We start from the raw sequence: 21,568 nt of genomic DNA, 5'->3' as shown, positions 1-21,568 counted from the left end.
CAGTTGGTTAATGGACATGAACTTCTTGCCATGCTTCAACCCATGTTGATTCGGTTTGTTAGCTGGCATTAACTTCCCACCAAGCCATAATCCACGATGATTCAGTCTGCTGGCTAGCATTAGCTTCAAACTCTAATAGTCCATATGTCCCGGGTGCAGTCAACCTCATACTTTCAGCTCCAGAGACAAAAGTTACTAGTGGTTTGGCAGGTAGAGCCTCTCTCAGCAGGGGACAGGTAGAGCTTTCCATTAGCGCAGGCACACAGCTCGTACACAGTCTGTTTAGTGTAGGTGGTACCTGGAGGCGCCCCCTCCAGGGGGTCCACAGCACTGCCAAGGGGAATGTTGCCCAGCCTGATGGTGTTGGCGTCTAGAAAGATCTGTGAACATGAAAGAGAGATGGTTTAGAAAACATGAGTATTAATGGGTAACAATGAAGAACAAAAGAAACACAATAACAGAACAAAATTATTCATAAAACATGAAAATATAGAAGCTGATGTTACAGCTGTAGGGGACTGAGTTCACACATTGACATAGGGGATGTGACTATATGGTCGACTAGGGTTGTCATCAAGAAACATCTACTGAGACAAAGGGGGGATTTCTATTTAGAACAAGTCTCTTTTGATGAAGAGGCAGAGTTGGAGTGAAGGAGGCAGAGGGCAAGATAGGTGAAGAGAAAAGCAAGGGAATCAGTGGGAGAGGAGTAAGGGGAAGATGAAGAGACAGGGAAAGGGAGACACAAAGGAAAAAAAACAGCAAACAAAGCCAAGTTTTACACCAGCTAATACCATTTTAAATTATCATGTTTTCCTCCAAACAAATAAAAATTTTTCCAAAGAGATCACTCCTTTTGGATAATTTCCTAGAAACATGTGGCTATATCTAAGAAAAAGGCAAGACGAAGACATTATCCTCAAGATAAAATCAAGCAGCTTATTAGTGTTAAGAAAACACATTTCTTTAGTTTATCTGGACAGACAAGTAAAGTTATCTCTTTGGTCTTTTTTTGCAGTGTTGGACTTTAATGCACGACTGCAGACTTGGTGTCAAAATATTGGATAAAACTTGCAAACAGGTTTTGTCAAATGATTTCCAGTGGAGGTAAACATTCAAGGGACTTGGAGGACTTTCAGTTAGCTTGGGTCAGAGGGTTGGTCAAGGGGTTTGATTTTTGATAGAGGCTAATGGATTTGACTGATCATGTGCCCAGTAAAGCTCTTCTTAAAACACTGAGAGTAAACACTTGCAATGCACAAAAAAACAATGACAAAAGGTCACTCACTGAAGAACACATGAAGAGCTACACTCTTCATTACAGCTACATTTTCATGGAGTGTTGGTCAGACAAAAAAAGACATTGCAAGATGTCACACTGGCTTGTGTGAAATTATAATGAAATTATAATGAAAAATTTCTGCAGTTCAAATGAAAATGAAAGTAATCATTAGTTGCAGAGACCTGGCCAAAATGGCAGGGCACTGGGTAGTTAACCCGTAGCTGGTTGGATACACAATACACAGAGATTGGGTGAAGCAGGTGGTCAGTGTGGACCCATGGCTCCTATTTGGGCAAATTTGAAAGAAGCAGAGCCTGACATAGTACATCTGCTCCAGAGAGGAAAGAGAGCAAAGTAAAATTACACTGAAGTACTTTCAAACATTGAGACAACTGTCAGTGATTGAGAGAAGAGGAAAGATAATATAGACAGAGACTCTGAGAGACAGAAGTGATATTCTTGTTCTTCAAAGACCTGTACTTCTCTTTCCGTCTCACTTGCAATCCCCCCCCCCCCCCCCCCCACCATTTCCAGCCTCCACAGTGGCCTCCATCCCTCCTGGCCCTCACCTCTCCCTGCATTCCCTCAGCCCACTCCTCTCAACTTCAGACTGTTACAAGTTGAGTTTCAAATGAGAATCAAGAAACCAAGATTGAATATACAATCTTCGTTTCTACTGACTGCTTCGCCTGCTTTTTTATTTACTCTTCAGTGTTCAAGGAAACTCTGCTCTCTTGCTTTTCTCTCCCTCTCACATATACTCACACAACCCAAGGCTGGACGATAATCTCAGCAGACATCTGTATCCCCACTATTCATGCTCTTCATTTTAGAAATGAGGAGAGGGGATGTGAAAATGTGTATGGAAAAAGCTATGAGTGCAAAAATACAGAGGGAAAAGAGGAAGAGGAGTGGGGGGGGGGGGGGTTAGAGGGAGTCAGATGAAAGGATGAGAGAAGGATGACAGAGAGAAAATGTCAAATCAGAAGTGGCTGGAAGAATATGGGAGGGTATAAAGAGAGGAGGATAAGATAAATGGAAGAAAAAATGAGAAAAGAGCAATGAGGGATTCAGATACCCCAACAGTGAGGAACCAATTAGTATAACTAATGATTTCACATTGGCTGACGGGGCACATCTCGATCTGTATAAACAACATCCACACATACAGTGGCCACACACACACACACACCCACACACACACACCCACACCCACACACACAAACTCTCTGCTTGATAGAGCAGAGCAGAGGTGTTGCTCATGTTGCCTTTAAATATAGCTGAAAGCAGTCTATTATCTATTATCCATTAACCTGGAGATAGGTCGGCAGGTAACCAGAGCAGGTCATCCCTAATAGCCCAGAGGCCTTCACTCAGTGAGATACTCTAACTTATTTTTGCTGTTGTTGTTGTTTATTTTATTTATTGATTTATTTATTTATTTTTACAAGGTCTCATGTATTATTACTTTCAAGGGTTTCTGGTTTGACATTTAGTTGAAAAATTCATTGGCTGATTAATGGGAATTACGAAAAAAAAAGGTCCAATCCACACCTGTTTTACTCAGATTAAAGGTACGTTGACTTGCACAGCTATTTTTGAAATTTGGTGTCCACACATGCCGCCCAGATGGGATTCATGTCATCAAACAAGATATGCAGCACTGAAATCACCCAACCTCCCCTAAAGAAATATATATTATTTAAATCATCTTTTTATTTAAAGGCACTTTACGTAGTTTTTGTTGGTGGTGAGCGATACAGTGCGTGAGGTCACCTTGTGTTCAGATCATTTGTGTATTTTAATCAAATGGACTGACAGATGGTGTGTTTCAGCAGGATGAAGAAATGGTTGACGTAAGCTTAAGGTTTATCTAAGGAGTCCACATTTCCTACAGCTGAGGTGTTCAGGGCAAGAAGGTAAGTCCCTATAAGATTGTTATACTGGTTTTGGAGCTGTTCACTGATAAGTTGTCGATGCAAGAACAAGCTACTTTCTTTTGTAGATAAAATGTATTATCTACATAATAGTCCTGTTTCTACACATGATTCAAAAAGGTTTTTGTGTTGGTACTTCAGTTGTTCCCCCCACCTCTCCACAAAAAAAAAAAACAAAAAAAACAGAGGCAGCACAGAGAATCTCACTGAAGCTACGGCGTACAGCCATCTTATTAGCCTGCCATTCCCAATGGTTTTAATGAGACACAGTAACAATGACAATAAGACGCTTTAAGAGCTAGTGAAAAACGAATACGTGCACGTCTCTCTCCCTGTGTGCCGGGCAAAGGAAAATACCACACTACAGCTCCAAATGTCAAGGTATCCCTTTAACAGGTCCCTGGTGCACACCTGTCATCTTCCCTTTGGCTCCCCAATAAAAGCTGCCAGGGCTCAGTTATAGCCTTACAGAGGAAAGGACTCAGTCACGGTTGGCAACATTACCCAAATCTAATTCCAACAGCCTGCTTGCCATAGCAACGAAAACCTAAAATGAACTTGGGCATGGCAATCGGATGGGAGAATGTGGAGAGATGTGTGCGTATGTGCTCATATGAGAAAATGCCAATGAAATTACTGGTTTCTCTTCCATTACACTGGAAACATCATGGCAACAAACTGAAGGAAATGGAACAGAAGAAGGAGGGAAGAAAACATACTAAAGATGGAGGAAGAGGAGGGATGGATGGAGAGACAAGCAAGAAGGGAGGGAGACTGGGTTTATGAGACTGGAAAGAAGAAATGACGATTAGTAGGAAGAAATTATGAGCTTATGGAGAAGGGAAGAAGTGAGGGAGAGATCGATAGAAATGAGGTGAGAGGAAGGCCGATGGAAAATCGTGAGATGGAAATGGATGGATGCTAGGTAGCAGGTAATAAGGACAGTAGAGGAGAAGCAGTGGATGGACAGATAGACGGATGGATGGAAAGCGAGAAGGGAAGTAGAGGAAGGGGAGTGGAAGTCATTTGTTGTAGCTTAAGGTCGGATTAGCGCTGACATTCATCCCAAATGAAAGTGTCTGTAAGTATTAGGTCGGCCTGTTGTTAGCAGTATGTGAGGGTCTGTACACACGAATGTGTGTGTTTGAGTGAGTAAGGACATGTGTGTGAATACGGCAGCCTTTATGAACAGGTATGAAGGAGTACTTAGTATAAACAAGTGCATTGTTTCTACGTGCATTCGGTGACATGCCTGAATTGTTTGTGTATGTATTTGTATGCTTATATTGATACATGTCTGCTCTCCTATAGCTCTAAACTGTATAAGCAAAACAAAGGGGTGAAGAGGCTCTACTGATGCCTTTATATTAGGTCTCCAAAAAACTTTTATGGTACTACCAGTCTGGAGCAGAAATCCACTGAATTCTCATATAGGGTGAACACTTTTCATGCTTCTATTTATTAAATCATTAGCAGCAGTCTACTATCCACATGGATGTTTTTAGGCTTCAGCGTGTGAATGTTATGCAGTTGTCTATCAGTGATTACACTGAACTCAACTCAACGCCTTAATCATTGATCAAAGCCATAACAACACAGACTTTATAAATCATTTAATTAATAAGGATAATTATGAAAATATTCACTGATACTAGAAACCTGGTTTTCACACACGCTGGTTTTGAGGAAGGCAGAGCCCCAAACATCCGTGTGTGGACTGGACTGCTGACGTACATTTATGAGATATTGATCACCTGTCTATTTTAGAGAAACTAGGAAATAGAGCAGCATTTGCAGCCTTACGAGACCATACATTTGATCATAAGGTTTTTGAAAGGCAAAAAAGGGAAAAGGGAAGGGAAAAAAGGGGAAAAAAAGGAAAAAAGAAACGAAAAAGAAAAAAGGGAGGAAAGTAAATTTCTTTTATGTAAAGTGAAATCCTAAAAACCATTTTGTTGATTTTCATTTGACACGAGTGTGTGTGCCTGCCTCCATTTTTGATCTGTTATATAAATATAAATGTGGATAAAAGGAAAAAAGTGTCCATGTACATTTACAAAGCCACAGGGGGTGGACAAAATAATAGGAACACTATTATATAAAATAGTATAAAAACACTATAAACTACAACTACTCAAACTATCACAGACTCCCTGCATACATACTATGTGTGATGAGGAAATGTCTTTTCCTTTCTGTGTCTTATATGAATGTGTCCCTTGTGCAATTTCCATAAATGTACCGTCTGCGTGGGTGGCTGGGCGTGTGCATACAGTATGAATGTGTGTGTATGTCTAAGCCCATTTCTCTCCGACATCAGTTTAGCAAGCACGTGGCTCTGGCGTCAAGGAGATGGGAAACATGCGGGAAGCAGCAATTATGGAGGGTCAAAACATTTTTCATGGATGATTTCCTTTGGCACAGCTGAGGAACGGGCGAAAGAGGGTGGGAGGCGAATGAGCCGCGAGAGAGGAGGGGGAAGGAGATGACGAAAGGATGAGCTTTTCCCGGAATGAAGGGGGAAAGACAGCAGAGGAGATAAGAGGGTTAAAGTGTCTTTGAGAGGTGTGTGGGGTTGTTTAGGGGGAGAAAGCAGTGTATAAACGTATTTGGGTGGAGAATGGGAGGAGGAGGAGGAGGAGAGGGTTTAGGGTGTCTGGGATGGACAAGAGAGGAAGAAAGATCAGTATGACGGATAAAATGCAGGTGAAAAAGTAAAGTTCAATTTTATGTTGCAGTTTAATCTTTGGCAGGAGGTTTTGCTGTAACACATGTAATGCTTATATCTAATTTTACTAAGCTTTGTGATCATATTTCTTTAGTTACAGACACCAAATATATTGTTTAGGTGAAGCTTTCTCGACACATTCATGGATATCCTCTTGGACCTGGATCTGTGGAACGACTGTATGACAATGTCGTGTGTTAGTATGTGTCAAAAATGTTCCGCCAGTGCTTGCTCTCGTATACCCATATAAACTGGAGTCAAATTGTACTATTTGATGTCAAACGAAGGGATGCTATTATAACGGAACTGTCTCAGCTTTCATTAGGTGTGTCCATGTCTTTTCCCAGTTATTGTTTAAAAAGAAACAAAAAAAAAAGCAATCAAGCAAGTGGATTCAAGCCTGACTGAACTCACATTATTTTTTTCAACTTGTGTCTGTTACCTTATGCACCTTATCTGTCTGATCAAAAGGTAAATGGCTCTTAACTCGTATGTTCAAAAATAAACACAGTCCATTCCACTTCATAACTACATTCCTCTTGGAAATGTAATTTATTTATTGATCGATTTTATGTGCGTGTGTGGAAGCAATATCCAACAGTGCTGCCTAACTCAGTGGGGAAAATCTCAATGGCTAGTATGACTGCCTCCTTCCAAAAAATATAATGCTCTTAAAGTGACAGTCACAATCTCAAACAGGGTGAAACCACATTCGGGTGAGTGGGTGAGTTTCTTATGACTGCTTGAACGCAGCCTGTGTTGCTCATGTTATCAGACTCCTTTTTTTGGGGGGGCCTGTCAGGCCCAGTCAAAATTTTGCACAAACTCAAGGGCTTGCAGAAGAACTGACCCGTAACCAAAGTGGAGTAGACAGTGTCAACTTTAAAGTCTCTGACTGAGGAGGGAGGAGTTGAGAAGTGGAGGGAGAGAGGTGTGACAGAGGTTGAAAGGACAATAGCAGTACAAATTCACCAACACACACACAAACACACAGAATTCTGCACAGAAACACACACAATTCAGCCTCTATGTTCACCTAGCCTCAGCTCACCTTGCCTCCCCCATCCTGCACGGAGGATGGGGGAGGCACTCACACACACTCCAACAACACAAATAGGTGGGAGGTTGTGAAGCTATCTGAGTGTATTACACAGACCATTAGGCTTGTTGAATGGACAGACGCTGGAATGGGAGCTGACAATGGACTAAATGACAGAGGCTGGAGAGAGACTGAGAGTGTAGTAACCCAGATAGCTGGGACATAAAGCAATATCAGCCTGTGCTCTACTGTACCACACACACACACACACACACACACACACACACACACACACACACACACACACACACACACACACACACACACACACACACACACACACACACACACACACACAGCAGACACAGACAAATGCATTAACACAAACAGACACAGGTTGACAGGAAAAGAGGCTGTAACAGTAATGCATTCATACACACACAACACACAGGAAGTGAAGCAGACTCAGACTATCGTAAACAAAACCACATGCTATGAGAGACAGTAAGACAAATATGAGAGAGAGACAAGCAGACAAAATTGCCACATGTAGAAAGACTGAGACTAAATTTCATCAGTGACAGAATTGCAAACACACACACACACACGCACGCACACATCCATTTATGACGATCGCCTCGGGCAGTGTGAAGTCTAGGCTAATGAATTTTCTGATGTTAATCACACCTTTTGAAAAACATCCACTTCTCCCAGCTATTGGCAGGTATCAGTTAATCTGTTATCTCTCTTATAAACACACACACACACACACACACACACACACACAGACTCTGAAACAGTGGAGCTGGATGATGAAAACAAGTTTTAGAAGTAAACAGGGAGGCTCTAGAGACCGAGGGGGGGGGCAACTGTAACAGTGTGACTTCACTCCATGTGTGTATATCTGCGCACATACATACATGTATGTGTTTTCATGTATATGTGCATTTTTGACGTGTCTGAGTTGAATGTTTGAGTGCGTAGCTGGATGTGTGTCTCCTGTGTTTGAGGAAGCGAGTGTCCTTTTGTGGTTAAATCTGTTTGTTTTCATGTGTGAATATGCAAGTGCTTATTTTGTGTGTGTTTTTGTGTACACGTGTGCATTTATGTATTTGCGAGGCTACCTCAGCATCAGTGTGCATCACAGGGAGTTACCCTCTACTGGCATAATTCACTCACCATTCTGCCTTACCCGCAGGTGAAACAACAAGCAGCAACAAAAAAAAAAAAAAAGCTAGTCCCAGTGTACCAGCCCAATAACACCTCCAGGCTACAGCGTCTTAATAAACCCCAGCATTGTGTCAACAAACAATGAAACTCCATGGTAACCCAACTTTGTTAAAAGTTTCTGCTGACCCGATTTCACCTCTCTGCAATCATGAACACATGCAAACTAATGTGTCATGTGATTCAAAGGTTTTTTAAATTTCTGAAAAGAGTTTAAGCTAATGACACTTAATAATGACACTTCCAAACAAGCTGTTAGTAACACATTGTTCTGTGGTCTAGTTTAGCATGTTGGAGCATATGATTTACTGTTGTTTATTTTGTATTGTTTACTTAGCAGTGAGGTTGACTTCAGTCTGATGTCTGTATTTTTCTCTGCAGACCTTGTGGGCCATAGCTGGAGTGGCTGACCTTTCAGGGGAGTAGTGAAGTAAAATGAAACTCACAAGACACACTGGAAGCCGAGCTGCAATTATTTATTTCTTCTATATACTGTGGTAGTGCTGATGCCGTGTACCACTTCCTGTTAACAGAAGTGATGTCAAGTGATGTGTCCACGCTTTGTGGAAATGATCTCATCATTTAGAGACTTTTTTTTTTTGAAGCCCTTTAATTAATCACTTTTTGTTGTCAAGATTTTATATTTTCTATACATCAGAGATTTTTCAGGACTTACTAAAGAAAAACCTGGGGATCAGGGCTCTAGACATACAGGATGTAGTTTGTCCTCTTGCACATCTACAGCCCTTTTCACACCCTATGCAATGCGCAGGCTGCAATTTACAAGGTGAAGTCATTTCCTCTGGATCATTTGAACACATTTCAATAACTGAAACAAACTTACAACCCCTGCATGGCCAGAAAAAAGCCTTGTAGAATTTCTGCAAACTTTTCTGAGCAAAAGTAATGTGTGAAATGTGATGCTGACAATAACTGCAATTTGCCTGTAAGCAGGCGCACAAATTGCTTTTGTGAATAGGCCCCATTGTTGACTGGACCCCCACGAGCTGTGTCCTTAATAAAGCCTGAATTGAATTGGATAACACCCAGCATCCACAGGGGCAAATCACCATAAAATCTGCAAGTGTTGCATTTAGAGGGAAGATAAAAATAAATAATGCTCTCCTTTTGACTGATGTAGAGCTGTCAGCAGTGGATTTCACCACCACTTACCACCAGAATTTTATCTAGTAGTCTATGATTTACATTCACAAGCAGGAGCTTCCCAATATAACCACAAACCACTATTGTTGGAACTTATGTGTCCTACTCGAAGGCATTTAGACAGTATTTGCTGAGCGTGTTGCAGTTTCACTCCCTGGAGAGTCTTTCTGTGCTGTCTCCCTCTCAACAAATGGCAAATAAACATCAAAATGTAACCATTGTGCACACTAATTGGTGCTCCAGCGCATCCTACTGCACTGGACCTTTTCCACTTGAATGCAAATGTAGCCCTTTTGACACTATAAATGTATTATGGAAGAAAATATTTGATTTTTAAACTTATGACAAGGATCCTGTTTATCCAACAGATACTCTGAGCCATAAGCAGAGATAACGCTTTTGTGACTTTAGTCGGCCAACTTGAAATCTTTAAAACTAATTTCTCTGAATTTCTATGGCTGGCAACTAGCACTGATAGAAACATGACTGATTTTCAGTCAATGCAGGTTCCTTCTTTCAGTTTCTGGGAAGGTCTATTCTCTAAGGAGTTGTCTGTTAAAATAAATGGCAAGTAAGGCGAAGCAGCTTCTCTACTTTAAAGAAAGAGGATAAAAATGAGTGCTGCACAAAAGTTGCTGAAAAGAGCTGTGGATGAATAAAGCGCATATGATGAGACGAGTAGAGGAAGGGATAGATTGATTAACAGATAAAGGAAAAATAATCAACAAAGAGACGAGAACAGAGGCGGTGAGAGAGTGAACAAACTTGAAGGGGGAGGAAAATGGATGGACAAGCAAGAAAGATGGAGTGAGTGAATGTTGGCTAGAAAGAGAGATGAGCGGAGAAAGAGAGAGAAAGAGAGAGAGAAAAAGAAAGAGAGTTGATGAAAAAAAGGCAGGAGGACTACAGGAATCCTGAGAGGATCTGTCAACTCTCGTTGGCTTTGATTTTAATGGAAGCCAACGCTCCCCTACCTCTAACCCATTTGGCCCTAATTCCAGCTCTGCTTTCCAAACTTTTTAAACTTTAATGGCCCCTTCTTAAGTGCCAGCTGCTGACAACATTGATTTGGCTTTAAGCCTTGCTGTCCTGCACGCCTTTATTTTCTACTGCAAAATCGACAGAAACATCTATTTTCTGCCATCCTCCTGCACCTCCTACTCATCCCATCCTCCCTCTATCCTTCCTTCATCTGCTCCCCTTTGTTCATTTGATGGTGTCAGCGGTCGGGGAAAGCTTGTGTGAGAATGGATAAAAAGGAATGCTATTTGGATAAACTGTTCTTTTAATGTATATAGGGTTTTTTTGCTGCTTATTTTAAACAGACACTAGGTTTGCAAAGTGAGAAGCGACATTTCCTTTACAGACTGCAGGGGAGATGTTTTTGGTGATGTGCTAGACACAGACGCAATACATGGTGTTGCTGCCTCATGTAAACAAACCAAGCGTATGCAAGAAAGATCGTGATCAGTATTGCATCATCTGCAGGTTACCTCACTTTTGTGTCTCAGCTGAACTCAGCTGTGCAGTTGCTGCACTTTGCAAAGGTCACATCAAATCGAAACCTGATAGGCATCCCATCACTTCTTTATCTTGGAATTTCTTATTGAATTAGCAGGATAAAATACAAAAACAATACAAAAACACTGTTAATAAGTAAAAAAAAAACAAACAAACAAAAAAAAACAACAAAAACAATGACAATTTTAAGGTTTCTGCCAATTAAGCATATTAATTGTCCTACTAAATAGTTTTAACTTAAACTAGAAATGTGTTTTGCTGATTTACGGATAAGGTTGCAATTTAAAATCATCAGAAACTGACAAACCATCACACGTCCATGACAAAAGAGGCAAAAACAGCATTAGCTGGATTGCTCCCGCAACCCTGGTGGTCCCAGGATCAGCACCTTGGACTGCGGTCACGACAGACTTTAAAAATGACCCATGGGAGCTGTTCAGGTAAGCAGGCTGCTCTGGACTGTGGGCTGACCAGTCCATAGTTTCAAAAATTTAAATATACTGTTATTATATTAGATGAGAGAAGATGCTGCTGGAAAATAAAATCACAAAAGAAAACCAGGTCCATATTTTCTATGATAAGATGGACACAGATCTGTTTGTAGTTTGTCTGTCATTCATTCTGTTGTACATAAAATATGAAGTGAAATGCTGTGCTGTGGTGTCAAAGTGACTAGCATGCGATCCATGCGTGTCTGTATACTGTAGTGTGGGTTCATGTCCCTTGCTATTCAAGTAGACAAAATTTTAAGTGTGCAAGGGCCATGGGGTTAACAGAGAGAGGTTATGTGACATGCAAAAGCTTTCTTGAACTGTCCATAATGAACTGCTGACCTGTTATATCAAGCAGCGAAAGGGTATCAAAATTACATACGAACATTTATGTGAAAATGTCAAAGATTGTTGTAATTTTAATAAATGTCAGAAAAACTGCTGTGGAGTTGTATCTGTCACCTCGGTGACAATGAAATGTGTGTCTCTAAGCTCAAGGATAAAATGTGTCCTCATATAAAATGGACCCTTATAAAACAGATTTCCTGATGAGGAGATTGTATGGGACATTGTGTCACTGGGCTCTAATGTCATAAAATGGTTTAGGGGTATATTGTGATCTCTATAGAAAAAAGCCAACACAGGGCAAGGGGACATGTTGTAAGATGGGAGGATGAAAAAAAAAAAAACCTTATAGAAACGTGATCTGGCTGTAGTATACTCTTCTGCCTGCAAGCCAGTTTCTGTTTGTTGAACTGATTTATCTGCCTTTCAGGCTGCCTCTCCTCCTGTCTCTTCACGTCTGTTTGTATCTGTCTCTCTGCCGGTCTGTCTCTGCCTGTGTGTGTCCATATCTTTAGAGATGTCAGAGACGACTATTAGTTTTTCCTGAGAAAAATCTGCAAGCCGGTGGGTCCGATATGATTATGAGAAAAGGTGAGAAGTTAAATAATTTGGAATGCAAATATAAAATTCTGACTCCAGATATGTGTCAGCTGTTGTATAGTAGTTATGAACGTGTGACTTCAAGCAAAAGTGAATTTAAAAGTGTTAGAAAAGATATCTTGGTTGAATTGGATGTTTTTGATTCTATAAAAGACTAATTAAAGCAAAAGCTGCACCAGTTTTGAATAGAGGTGTCATCATTTTCAAGAATTAACAACTACATTTTGGACACTTACAAGGTTAAAGCATAATAAGTGGTGCCAAGCAAAGTTAAGTCACAGCATTCTTGTTATTTGGGATCTGAAAAAGCTTTAACATGGGTTAGACAAAAACTGTTTGAATTTCAAAGGGTACATTATTTTGTTGGGTACAGGTGAGCCTGGTGATCAGTACAGAGAAAGGATGAAACTAACAAATAAAAACAAAACGATTCCCCCTATTGTAACACTAAGGTAATTACAATCCAGTGTCATGTTTTCTGCCTGCAACCCTTTCCCTAAAAAGAGCATATATTCCAATGACTATATTATTTTTTTCTTTCTTATTTTGCTTGTTTGAAAAGCATTAGGAAAAGTGTTCCACAACTGAAGTTTATCACATCAATGCAACTCTCAATCTCAGCTCTGTAATTACACAAGTCTTCCTGAACACATTTACACATGCTACTGATAAGGCCTGCGAAGGTATTTATACAGCTGTACCTTAGTGAAAAGAGCTTTCCTTTTCTTTTCCTTCGGGTGCTAAAGGGGGTGCCGTGGTAAAGGGTGACAAGGTTGCAACACAAGTCCTTCATTTTCTCAGGCCTTTCATGGTATCAAGCCTTGCCAAAGGCCCACAGCACAATCACTGTTACACTCTGCTAAACGCTATTGTTCATCATCAATGGGAAGACATCTATTTATGCAGGGATGACAGAGAGAGAGAGAGAGAGAGAGAGAGAGAGAAAGAGGGAGAGAAAGAAAGAGAAAGACAGGAAGGAAGACAGATAATGGATGAACAAAAGCAGAAAGAGGCAAACGAATACATGAAACAGGGAGAGAGGGAGAAAGAAAGAGATGACAGAAAAAGAGGTAAAAATTATACTCCCCCCTTCCCTCCCCTTTCCCTGTGAAGTGACAGCCACAGTGATGTATAACCCTGGCAGTGGAAAGTTAATTAGATAGGCAGGGTTACTTAGAGATGAAGGACTGAGAGGCTGAGAGGGAGAGGGGGGAGGAGGAGGATGAGAAGAAGGTGCGTTAGAAGAAAGTAAAACAAAAACAGAGGGGAAGGGAGAGGGGGATGGTGTGAGATATAAGGAGTGAGACAAGTCAGGGAAGAAAGTGCAACACAGGGGAACAAGGGAGAGAGATAGGACAGAAGAGAAGGAAATGAGAGAAGAGACATGGTTAAGGGTCGAGGGGACGTTTAAATAAGAGGGAATAAAAGGATCTTGTAAAGATTCTGTTTTGCCGTAACACTGATTTCAACTGTAAACTTATACAGCCATATCAATCTGAAAGACACAAATGTCACAATGCAATACAGATACAATCAAAAACATAAATTGCAACAACATCCTCAGTCTCTGTCTGGCATTGGCATCCCATGTGCTTGGCTCAAGGACACACTTTAACATGTCATGTGCACTGCTGAGCAGGTGATTGGATGTCTACCCTCCATCAGGGAAAAGCATGACATAGACCAAAAGAATGGGACAGAAACAAAACAGCGTCAGACCTGCAGACTCAGGTGTCTGTCTGTCCATGAAAGATGTTTCACTGGAGGACAGTGCCCATTCACTGGAACTAAGACTAGCCTTGGGATTTCAGTACTTCTGCACTCTCCTTCTCTTCCACCTCCAACAGGCCTGCCATGTATACAGACACACATTAACACCTAAGTGCATGTGCAATGACACCAAGGCACTGGCCAGCAGTTGTGCGCTAAAATGCTTATTTTGTTCCCTCAGTTTAGTGATTTGCCCCTTTGACAAGCTTTGGTTTAGACCACTTTAAAGCAGTTATATTTTCATATTGAACTGAGATATGTGGACATTATTAGACTTTTTGGGAGTATTTGACATCCCCCAAAAGCATTTTATGGCATAAGAAAAAGTTTTGCTGTTAAAACCTTGACACTGTGGATAAAATTTGGTTCATAAAAACTCAGCTTCAAGGTTGTGGAGTACTTCATGGCCATCAGTGGATGTAATAAAGTGCTCTTGTTACTATCTTCTGTCATTTTGCTTTCATCCAAGCACTAAGAAGGTTTTGCATCAGATATTAAGCAAATAGTAAATAACATCCGCACAATACCTTTGTGTGTGCAGCTTGTTACCCAAAATGACTAAGATTAGAAAATGAATTAAAGCAACAGATGAGGACTTTGTTGAAATATCCAAAACTGACAAAGGTTATCGATAAATATGTTAACAATGATGGATAAAATGTTTATCATGCTGATAGACCTAAGAAAGGTGGCAGTTAAGATGTCAAAGTTTATAACTTACATGATTACAAAACTGACTCTTTTACATTTCTCTTTTGAAATGTTCTCTATGGCTAATTTTTTTTAGTTCTTTTTACTTTTGTCTCCTATTGTTTTCTCTCTGTAACTACAGGTCTCCTTTGAAAGGAGATTTTTAATCTCAATGGGACTTTTTCTGCTTAAATAAAGGTTGGATAAAACATGAAGTACTTTGCAAGCTTGACAACTAGTAGAATACTTGAAAATTGGCCATAAAAGTACTACAGGCAGAGAAACTAAGAGTTCCTCATACAATTGTGCAACTTAAATGCTTCTTTTTTACTTTTCTATTACATTGAACTTCAAGTGTTTCATTAAATACCTTTTTTTATTCAGTACAATAACTACCTCACTGGATCAAACTTTTCTATGCCCTCTTTACACCTCTCCACAGCTTTAATGTATGCCACTGTCTGACTAGACATTTTAAATATATATTTGAAGAGTCCACCATCTATTGTATATCTGACATTCCCCCTTATTATTTTGTTACCAATGTCCCAGAGCTGTCCCAACATTTTGGTGACGTCTGTGTGCTTAATTTAATGCAGACTTCTAGTGTCTGGTAATTTGGATGACGTTGTGTACTTTTCAAAAGTAAGGCCCAGTGGACAGAAACAAGATAAGGAAATGAGAGTCAAGAAAAGCAGAAGAGAAGGAAAAAGAAAGAGCCAGAGAGAGGAAATGAGAACTGAGTAGACGAGGAGCATCAAACTTTTGCTCTTGTTTTCAGAGACTTCTGTTATCTTTGTGTGTTTGTGTGTGTGTGTATATGTGGGATTGTGGGCACATGTGGGGCTGTGTGTGAGAATGTGAGGGTATGTGTATTTGTGATAGAAGACAGTGTGTGTGTGACTGACAATGACAGTGAGTGCGACGAACGAGAGGGGCCCATTCTTCTGTTAATTACTCAGTTAATGACACACTATGCTCCAGCGGACATGCAACATGGCAGGCTGATGCACACAAACACACACACACGCACACACACGCCCACACACAAGGATAATAGCTAAGTCTGCTTCGGTGCTCACGCAACATGGCAGGCTGCTATGCAAAGAGCTTGACAGTGAGATAGCAAGCTAACAATGATACGCACACATACCAACGCACACACACACACACACACACACACAGCAGCACCAGCAGCAACTGACAGGGAACCTCATCAAACAGCTTTAATGAAGTCACTTCTCCCAAATAGAAGAGGGGAAGAAAGGAGGGATGAGAGGAGGAGGGGAGAAAAGGAGGACAAGGTCGCCTGGATTGATGACGCTCATTAGCCTAATAAGGTACTTTAATGAAGCGGGCCCAACACTATAGCGTGCCACAGAGTCTAACGACACAGACAGACAGACAGACAGACACACACACACACACAAACACACACACAAACACACACACACACACACCTCATTGGTTTTGCTAGTTTGTGTTGTCCCTTCTATTTACACATAAGCTATTTTTGTCAGCTTCTCTGGCAAACAAATACACACACACACCAGCCACAAACACACAGACACATGCATGTATACATGAGCTGCCTTCTCAGACATACTAAAACATACTGATGACAGAATTCTTACAGACAGTTTTCACATACACATACAAACACACACATACCCAAAAAAAGCAACGGATGGAAACACACACTCACCTCTCCTTCTGAGGACTGCAAAAGAAGGTCTTTCCTACAGGACGCTGTGAAGTCTCCCACTCCAGCGTTGACCTCCACACCTCTGGGGGCCTCCAGGGTAAGGGTCCGAGTTGGGGACTCCAACCTGAGAAGCATAAACACACTTTAGTCATGCTGGAAGCAGTGGAAACAGCGAAAGGCCGCACTTGCATCAACATCAGTGTGAAAAGACAAGGTTGTTTTAGCCTCATGCTTCAGCCACCATTAGACTATTACTACAGGATCAATAATGAATTGACTATGAACAAGGTTCTCACTCCCCTAGCTACTCAATCAAAAAACAGCAGAAAACTATGGTTGTACTGGTAAAGCTACTGTAACAAAGGAAAAATCAGCACTCGCTGATTAAATGTTTAGTCTTGAGTAAAGACCTCGGTGGAGAACAACACCCTGGAATTACATGAGGTAAAACATTAAACGGCACGCTGCCTCTTGAATACACAAGTCAAAACTGAAGAGCAAGTGCTTTAATCTGAACAGTACTTTAAAACTCATGTTTGGCTCAGATATTTCATACAACTTTACAGATCAGCGGAGGACTACCAACACCTACAGTACTGTGCTTTATCTCGCTGTGTAGCCACACGATGATTGAACGTAGAGTGACCTAATACATGCTTTTTTTTTTTTTAAGAATCAGAGATTTTGCTTGATTTTCTAATAATTTTATTGTGCAGTAACTTTTTCCTTTGTCTTTGAGAAAACCTACAAGAATGAATATGAACAGTTAAGAAGTATTATAGTGCCCAAAAGTGCTCTGGCCATGGTAGGTGTCACTCCCCAAGGAGCATGAAGAGTCAGTAGCTAATCTGTGATTCTAAGTTGAAAACAATACGAGATGATTAAACAGCTTGGTGGTGTTAGATCAGCACAGTGCTTCGCTCAAGGGCATGTTGGCAAGTGAAATTAAATAAAGAGTGCTTTCGGCAAAGCAGACAGAATTACAATTTATGAAGTGTGAGCATAACAAGTTGAACAGCACACTAACAACAAAGATCAAACAAAGACAAAAAGCTTTGCTTTAAGGGCACTTTTCCAGACATGCCCTGCTCAGGGGCACTTCAGAAGCTACCAATCCCTACTAAGGGATAAAACATGCAAGCCAAAGGGTAGATTAACTGAACTCATGATGTGAGTCCAGTCTGTGGCCAAAAAACACAGACATAAACATTAGTGTCTAGGCCCCAGGCACTTTGGCTGGGAGTGTTGTACTAAGCTTCCTTTGTTAATGTCCTTCACTTAACTAGGATCCCATTGATGGAGACAATGTTTACCCTCCTCACAGGTACTTTGGTGAGAAATAATTCTACATTTCATGGTTTCAATCTGAAGAACCAAACATTAGCAGACAGAGAAAAGCTCCCTTGGCAGTGGTTTTCCATGTGTGGTTGCACCCGCATAATGAACACGCATTTCAGGAGGTGTTTCTGTTTCAACATTGCTGCTCTTCTGCTATCAGGTTTATTTTCAGGGTGTTTATTGGTTGGTTATTTTTATTCTACCGCAAAAATGGTTCACCTTGAAATAAAAAATAAAAACATCAACTAACTGACTCTGCTGATTCCATTAATTTCAAATGTGGATTCATTGGATTAAAGATTTTTCCGTGTGAAGTGAAAATAGGCTGAAGTAGAGGTGATCACTAATGGCAAGATAATGTCACTTGATTTAAGAAAATGTTTGAAGCAGGCAGGTTTGCACCAGAATCAAGTCATCTCACCCTGCTAATCTGTTTCTCTTATTTTAATGAAAATGGCAGTTTATGAGTCCGTATCAGCCTAAATGACTTAAGATGTGCTGTGTACTTTGGTGTAATGGAAAACTACATTAGAAGAAAATGTGTTACAACAGTGCTTTGTTGTTTCATTGGCTTTGACTAGCATGTAAAAAGTCTCCAGAGTTGTGTCTCAAAGAACAGAGCTTTAATTACTTTGTTCTTCTTTTTTTAATTGAACACTTTTCTTAAGACCTCTACAAATTAAACCATTTCTTCTATCAATGAGTTTGAGTTTGCTGTTTGTCAGAACTGACAGCGGTATTTACTCATGGTTGAAGGTAAAAGCATTGGAGGTGTAGAGGAGTTGTGAGGTGGATTAAAGGTGAAGGGAAGGTTTGCTGCTGTGCAGTGCTGAGCATCCAAGTAATATAATAAGTGTTGGAAGCAGACACTTCACATTGAGTCTGACTTATTGATCTGTAAAAACAGAGCATATGCTGCAGCAGTCAGAAGTTAAGAAGAGGAGAAACAAAGAGAGAGAGACACGCAGGTAGAAAAGAAATTAAAAGAGTTGGTCATTATCTCATTAGTCATTATCCTATAGTTTAGGGGAGAGAAAGAGAGAGAGAGAGAGAGAGAGAGAGAGAGAGAGAGAGAGAGAGCTTGCTGGACCAGTCAACAGCAGTGAAGTGCGGATCTTCAGCTGGTTTGACAGCTGAGGCAATTACAGTGACACTGCTGCAGGCTGAAACTAGCTCTGATTGGCAGGCACACACATACAATGTGTTTAGTAAGTATTCACACCCCTTCACTTTTTCACATTTTGTTATGTTGCAGTCTAAAATCATTTAAATACATTTTTTTCAGTAACTCTACACTCAATGACAATAGCAAAAACAGAAATGTAGAAATGTTTGCAAATGTATTAAAAAGAAACTGAAAAGTATTCTTATATACTTACTTCAATATTAGACTCAGTACTTAGCTTTTCAGCCACTCCTGTGTTGCCTTGGCTGTGTACTTAGGGTCCTTATCCTATTGGAAAGTGAACTTTCAGATGTGTTTGAGGTCCTGACCGCTCTGGACCAAGTTTTCATATATGAATACATATATGAAAATTTATGTAAATGTGAGATTTTGTTTTTTCATTTTTAATAAATTTGCAATCCTTTCTAAAATTGTGTTTTCACTTTGCAATATGACAAAAACGTGGAGGGGGCTGAATACTTCCTGATTCCACGGTATATGGCCGCTGACTTATTGCACCTCTACTTTAATATCAGAAAATATGTGAAGGTAAACTCTGCTATAAATGGAAAGGCAGTTAAAACATGTGGTCTAATGTCCCTTCTCTTCCTCTCTGTCTTACCAAAAATCATATATCATATCTCCATAGTATCCATGGTTCACCACATGGCAGTGAACCATGCATCACATCAACTTCATATCAACTTCTATCTTCTATCAAGTAAAATACAAGATTAATCACCTCCATCAACTTTAACTCAATTATACACCAAAACAAATATACAGTATGTACACACACACACACCTACACACACACATCCACACACACACATCCACACACACACATCCACACACACACATCCACATAAAGTTTCTGGTCAGGCCCCTGCATGGTTGTGCTTTTTCATGGTGCAGATAGCAGGAGTCTGCAGCTAGGCCGTTATCTTTGCAATTCATTATTATTAGAGAAAACTGTCTCCCCCACCTCTCTGTTTCCAGTTCTTACATTATTCCTCCCTCTCTTTTCTTTCTCTCTCTCTCTCTCAGGCCAGCAATCCCCAGCCCCTTCCTCTCTCTCATAGATCTGTTTTGACCTTCAGTTGCGACAAGGCCATTTCATACAGCGTCCATATTTGTCCAAGCTGACAAGATAAGCGGGACAGAAATACATCAACATGAAAAGGGTTTTATCTTAATTCATTTTGGGGGAAAAACAGAGGAAGATGGGGAGGGGAGAGTCCTAGATATTCAAAAAGACAAAGAAGACAAGAGAAGAGACTAATTCATGCACAGTTTAAGAAATATATCTAAGAATCTTTAGATATGCATCTAAATATGAATGGGGACTTTCATAGTACAATCATTAAGTCCATTGGTGTTTGTGTGTGTGTGTGTGTATATATATATATATACATATATATATATACGTATATATATATATATATATATAAACATTTAGTTGATGTTCACTGTAATTTTGTCTTATCTGTAACTCCCGATAGTCATTGAACATATTTCTCATCATCACTGTTTGCATCACTGAATAGGATTTCTGGTGTCACTCTGTGTTGAACAGATAGACAAATATACTTGCACTGAAATTTTTCTGAGCATGTTAATGCAAAAGATGATGGAATTGGACCTAATCTCTAGTAAACTTATTTAAAGCTGGGACAGGCAACTTTGGAGAAACCATCAAAAGCAAGATAGATTTTGGAAGAGTCCAAAAAATTTCCACCCCTCCCTTCAAGCCTCCCACTAAAGCCACACCTCCAAAACACGCACTGTTGCTGCAGGACAGGTCCAACAGATACTGTAAACCGCATCCAACAACCTCATGTAAGAAAACACCTAACTTTAGCATAATGAACGTAAACAACAAACATTGTTAGTAGTTACAGCTGTCAAACTATAATGTCAGTATTAGAAAATTTTATTGCTGTCGCTAGGTGGCCAGCAAAAAGTGATGAATGTGACTTCTGTATTGGACTCACACTATGTTGTTTTGCATGTTAGAGCTTGCATGATGAGAAGATTGTTGGCTCTGATTATGAATTCACTCCAGAGCCAAGCATATCTGGTCAAAGAATAAAGGCCTGGGGCCGAGGGCAAAGCAGAGAAGGTCGTGCCAGAGGGATGGCAACCATCAGGGTCTGAGCATGTGGAGGAAGAGGACGGGGAGGTTGGAAAGCGACAAGCTAAGAAGCAGATGCTCTTGAACAAGATGACATACTTTCGAGTTGAGGATCTGAAAGCTCAAAGGATTGCATATTTATACTGACCTGGCATGTACTGTGAACACACAAGTCCTTTTAGAGAACAATAAATAAACATCAATAAAAATATCTAATTATGCTCATCATCTATTGTTTTACAGGCCACAATTCGAGGGCTGGGCTTGGAACAATCGGCACAAAGCGCTAGAGCTCTGCCCGGTGCGTGACTCAAGCCTAATATTTGATATTCTCCACTTGACATAAGCAAATGCTCCTCCACTGGGCCCCTCCTGTTACAAGTCAGCCCACTTGGTGTGTACAGAAATGGCAAGAATGTCCTGTGGGCAACA

General features: G+C 40.4%; 1 protein-coding gene across 1 annotated transcript in view; it reads right to left on the bottom strand.

Annotated features, from left to right (window-relative positions):
• Positions 1–173: 173 nt before the first annotated feature.
• The window catches only part of LOC121180766 (zeta-sarcoglycan), a 141,393-nt gene continuing 119,998 nt past the window's right edge, over positions 174–21,568 (bottom strand). Inside the window, exons 6-7 of the mRNA XM_041036410.1 lie at positions 16,500–16,623; positions 174–380 (exon numbers count right to left, since the gene is read on the bottom strand). Of these exons, the coding sequence (XP_040892344.1) occupies positions 174–380; positions 16,500–16,623 (331 nt within the window). The remainder of the gene's footprint in view (positions 381–16,499; positions 16,624–21,568) is intronic.

The sequence above is a fragment of the Toxotes jaculatrix genome, chromosome 4 (genome assembly GCF_017976425.1).
Source record: "Toxotes jaculatrix isolate fToxJac2 chromosome 4, fToxJac2.pri, whole genome shotgun sequence".
Lineage (NCBI taxonomy): Eukaryota > Metazoa > Chordata > Actinopteri > Toxotidae > Toxotes > Toxotes jaculatrix.
This window is presented reverse-complemented; position numbering and strand designations above follow the sequence as displayed.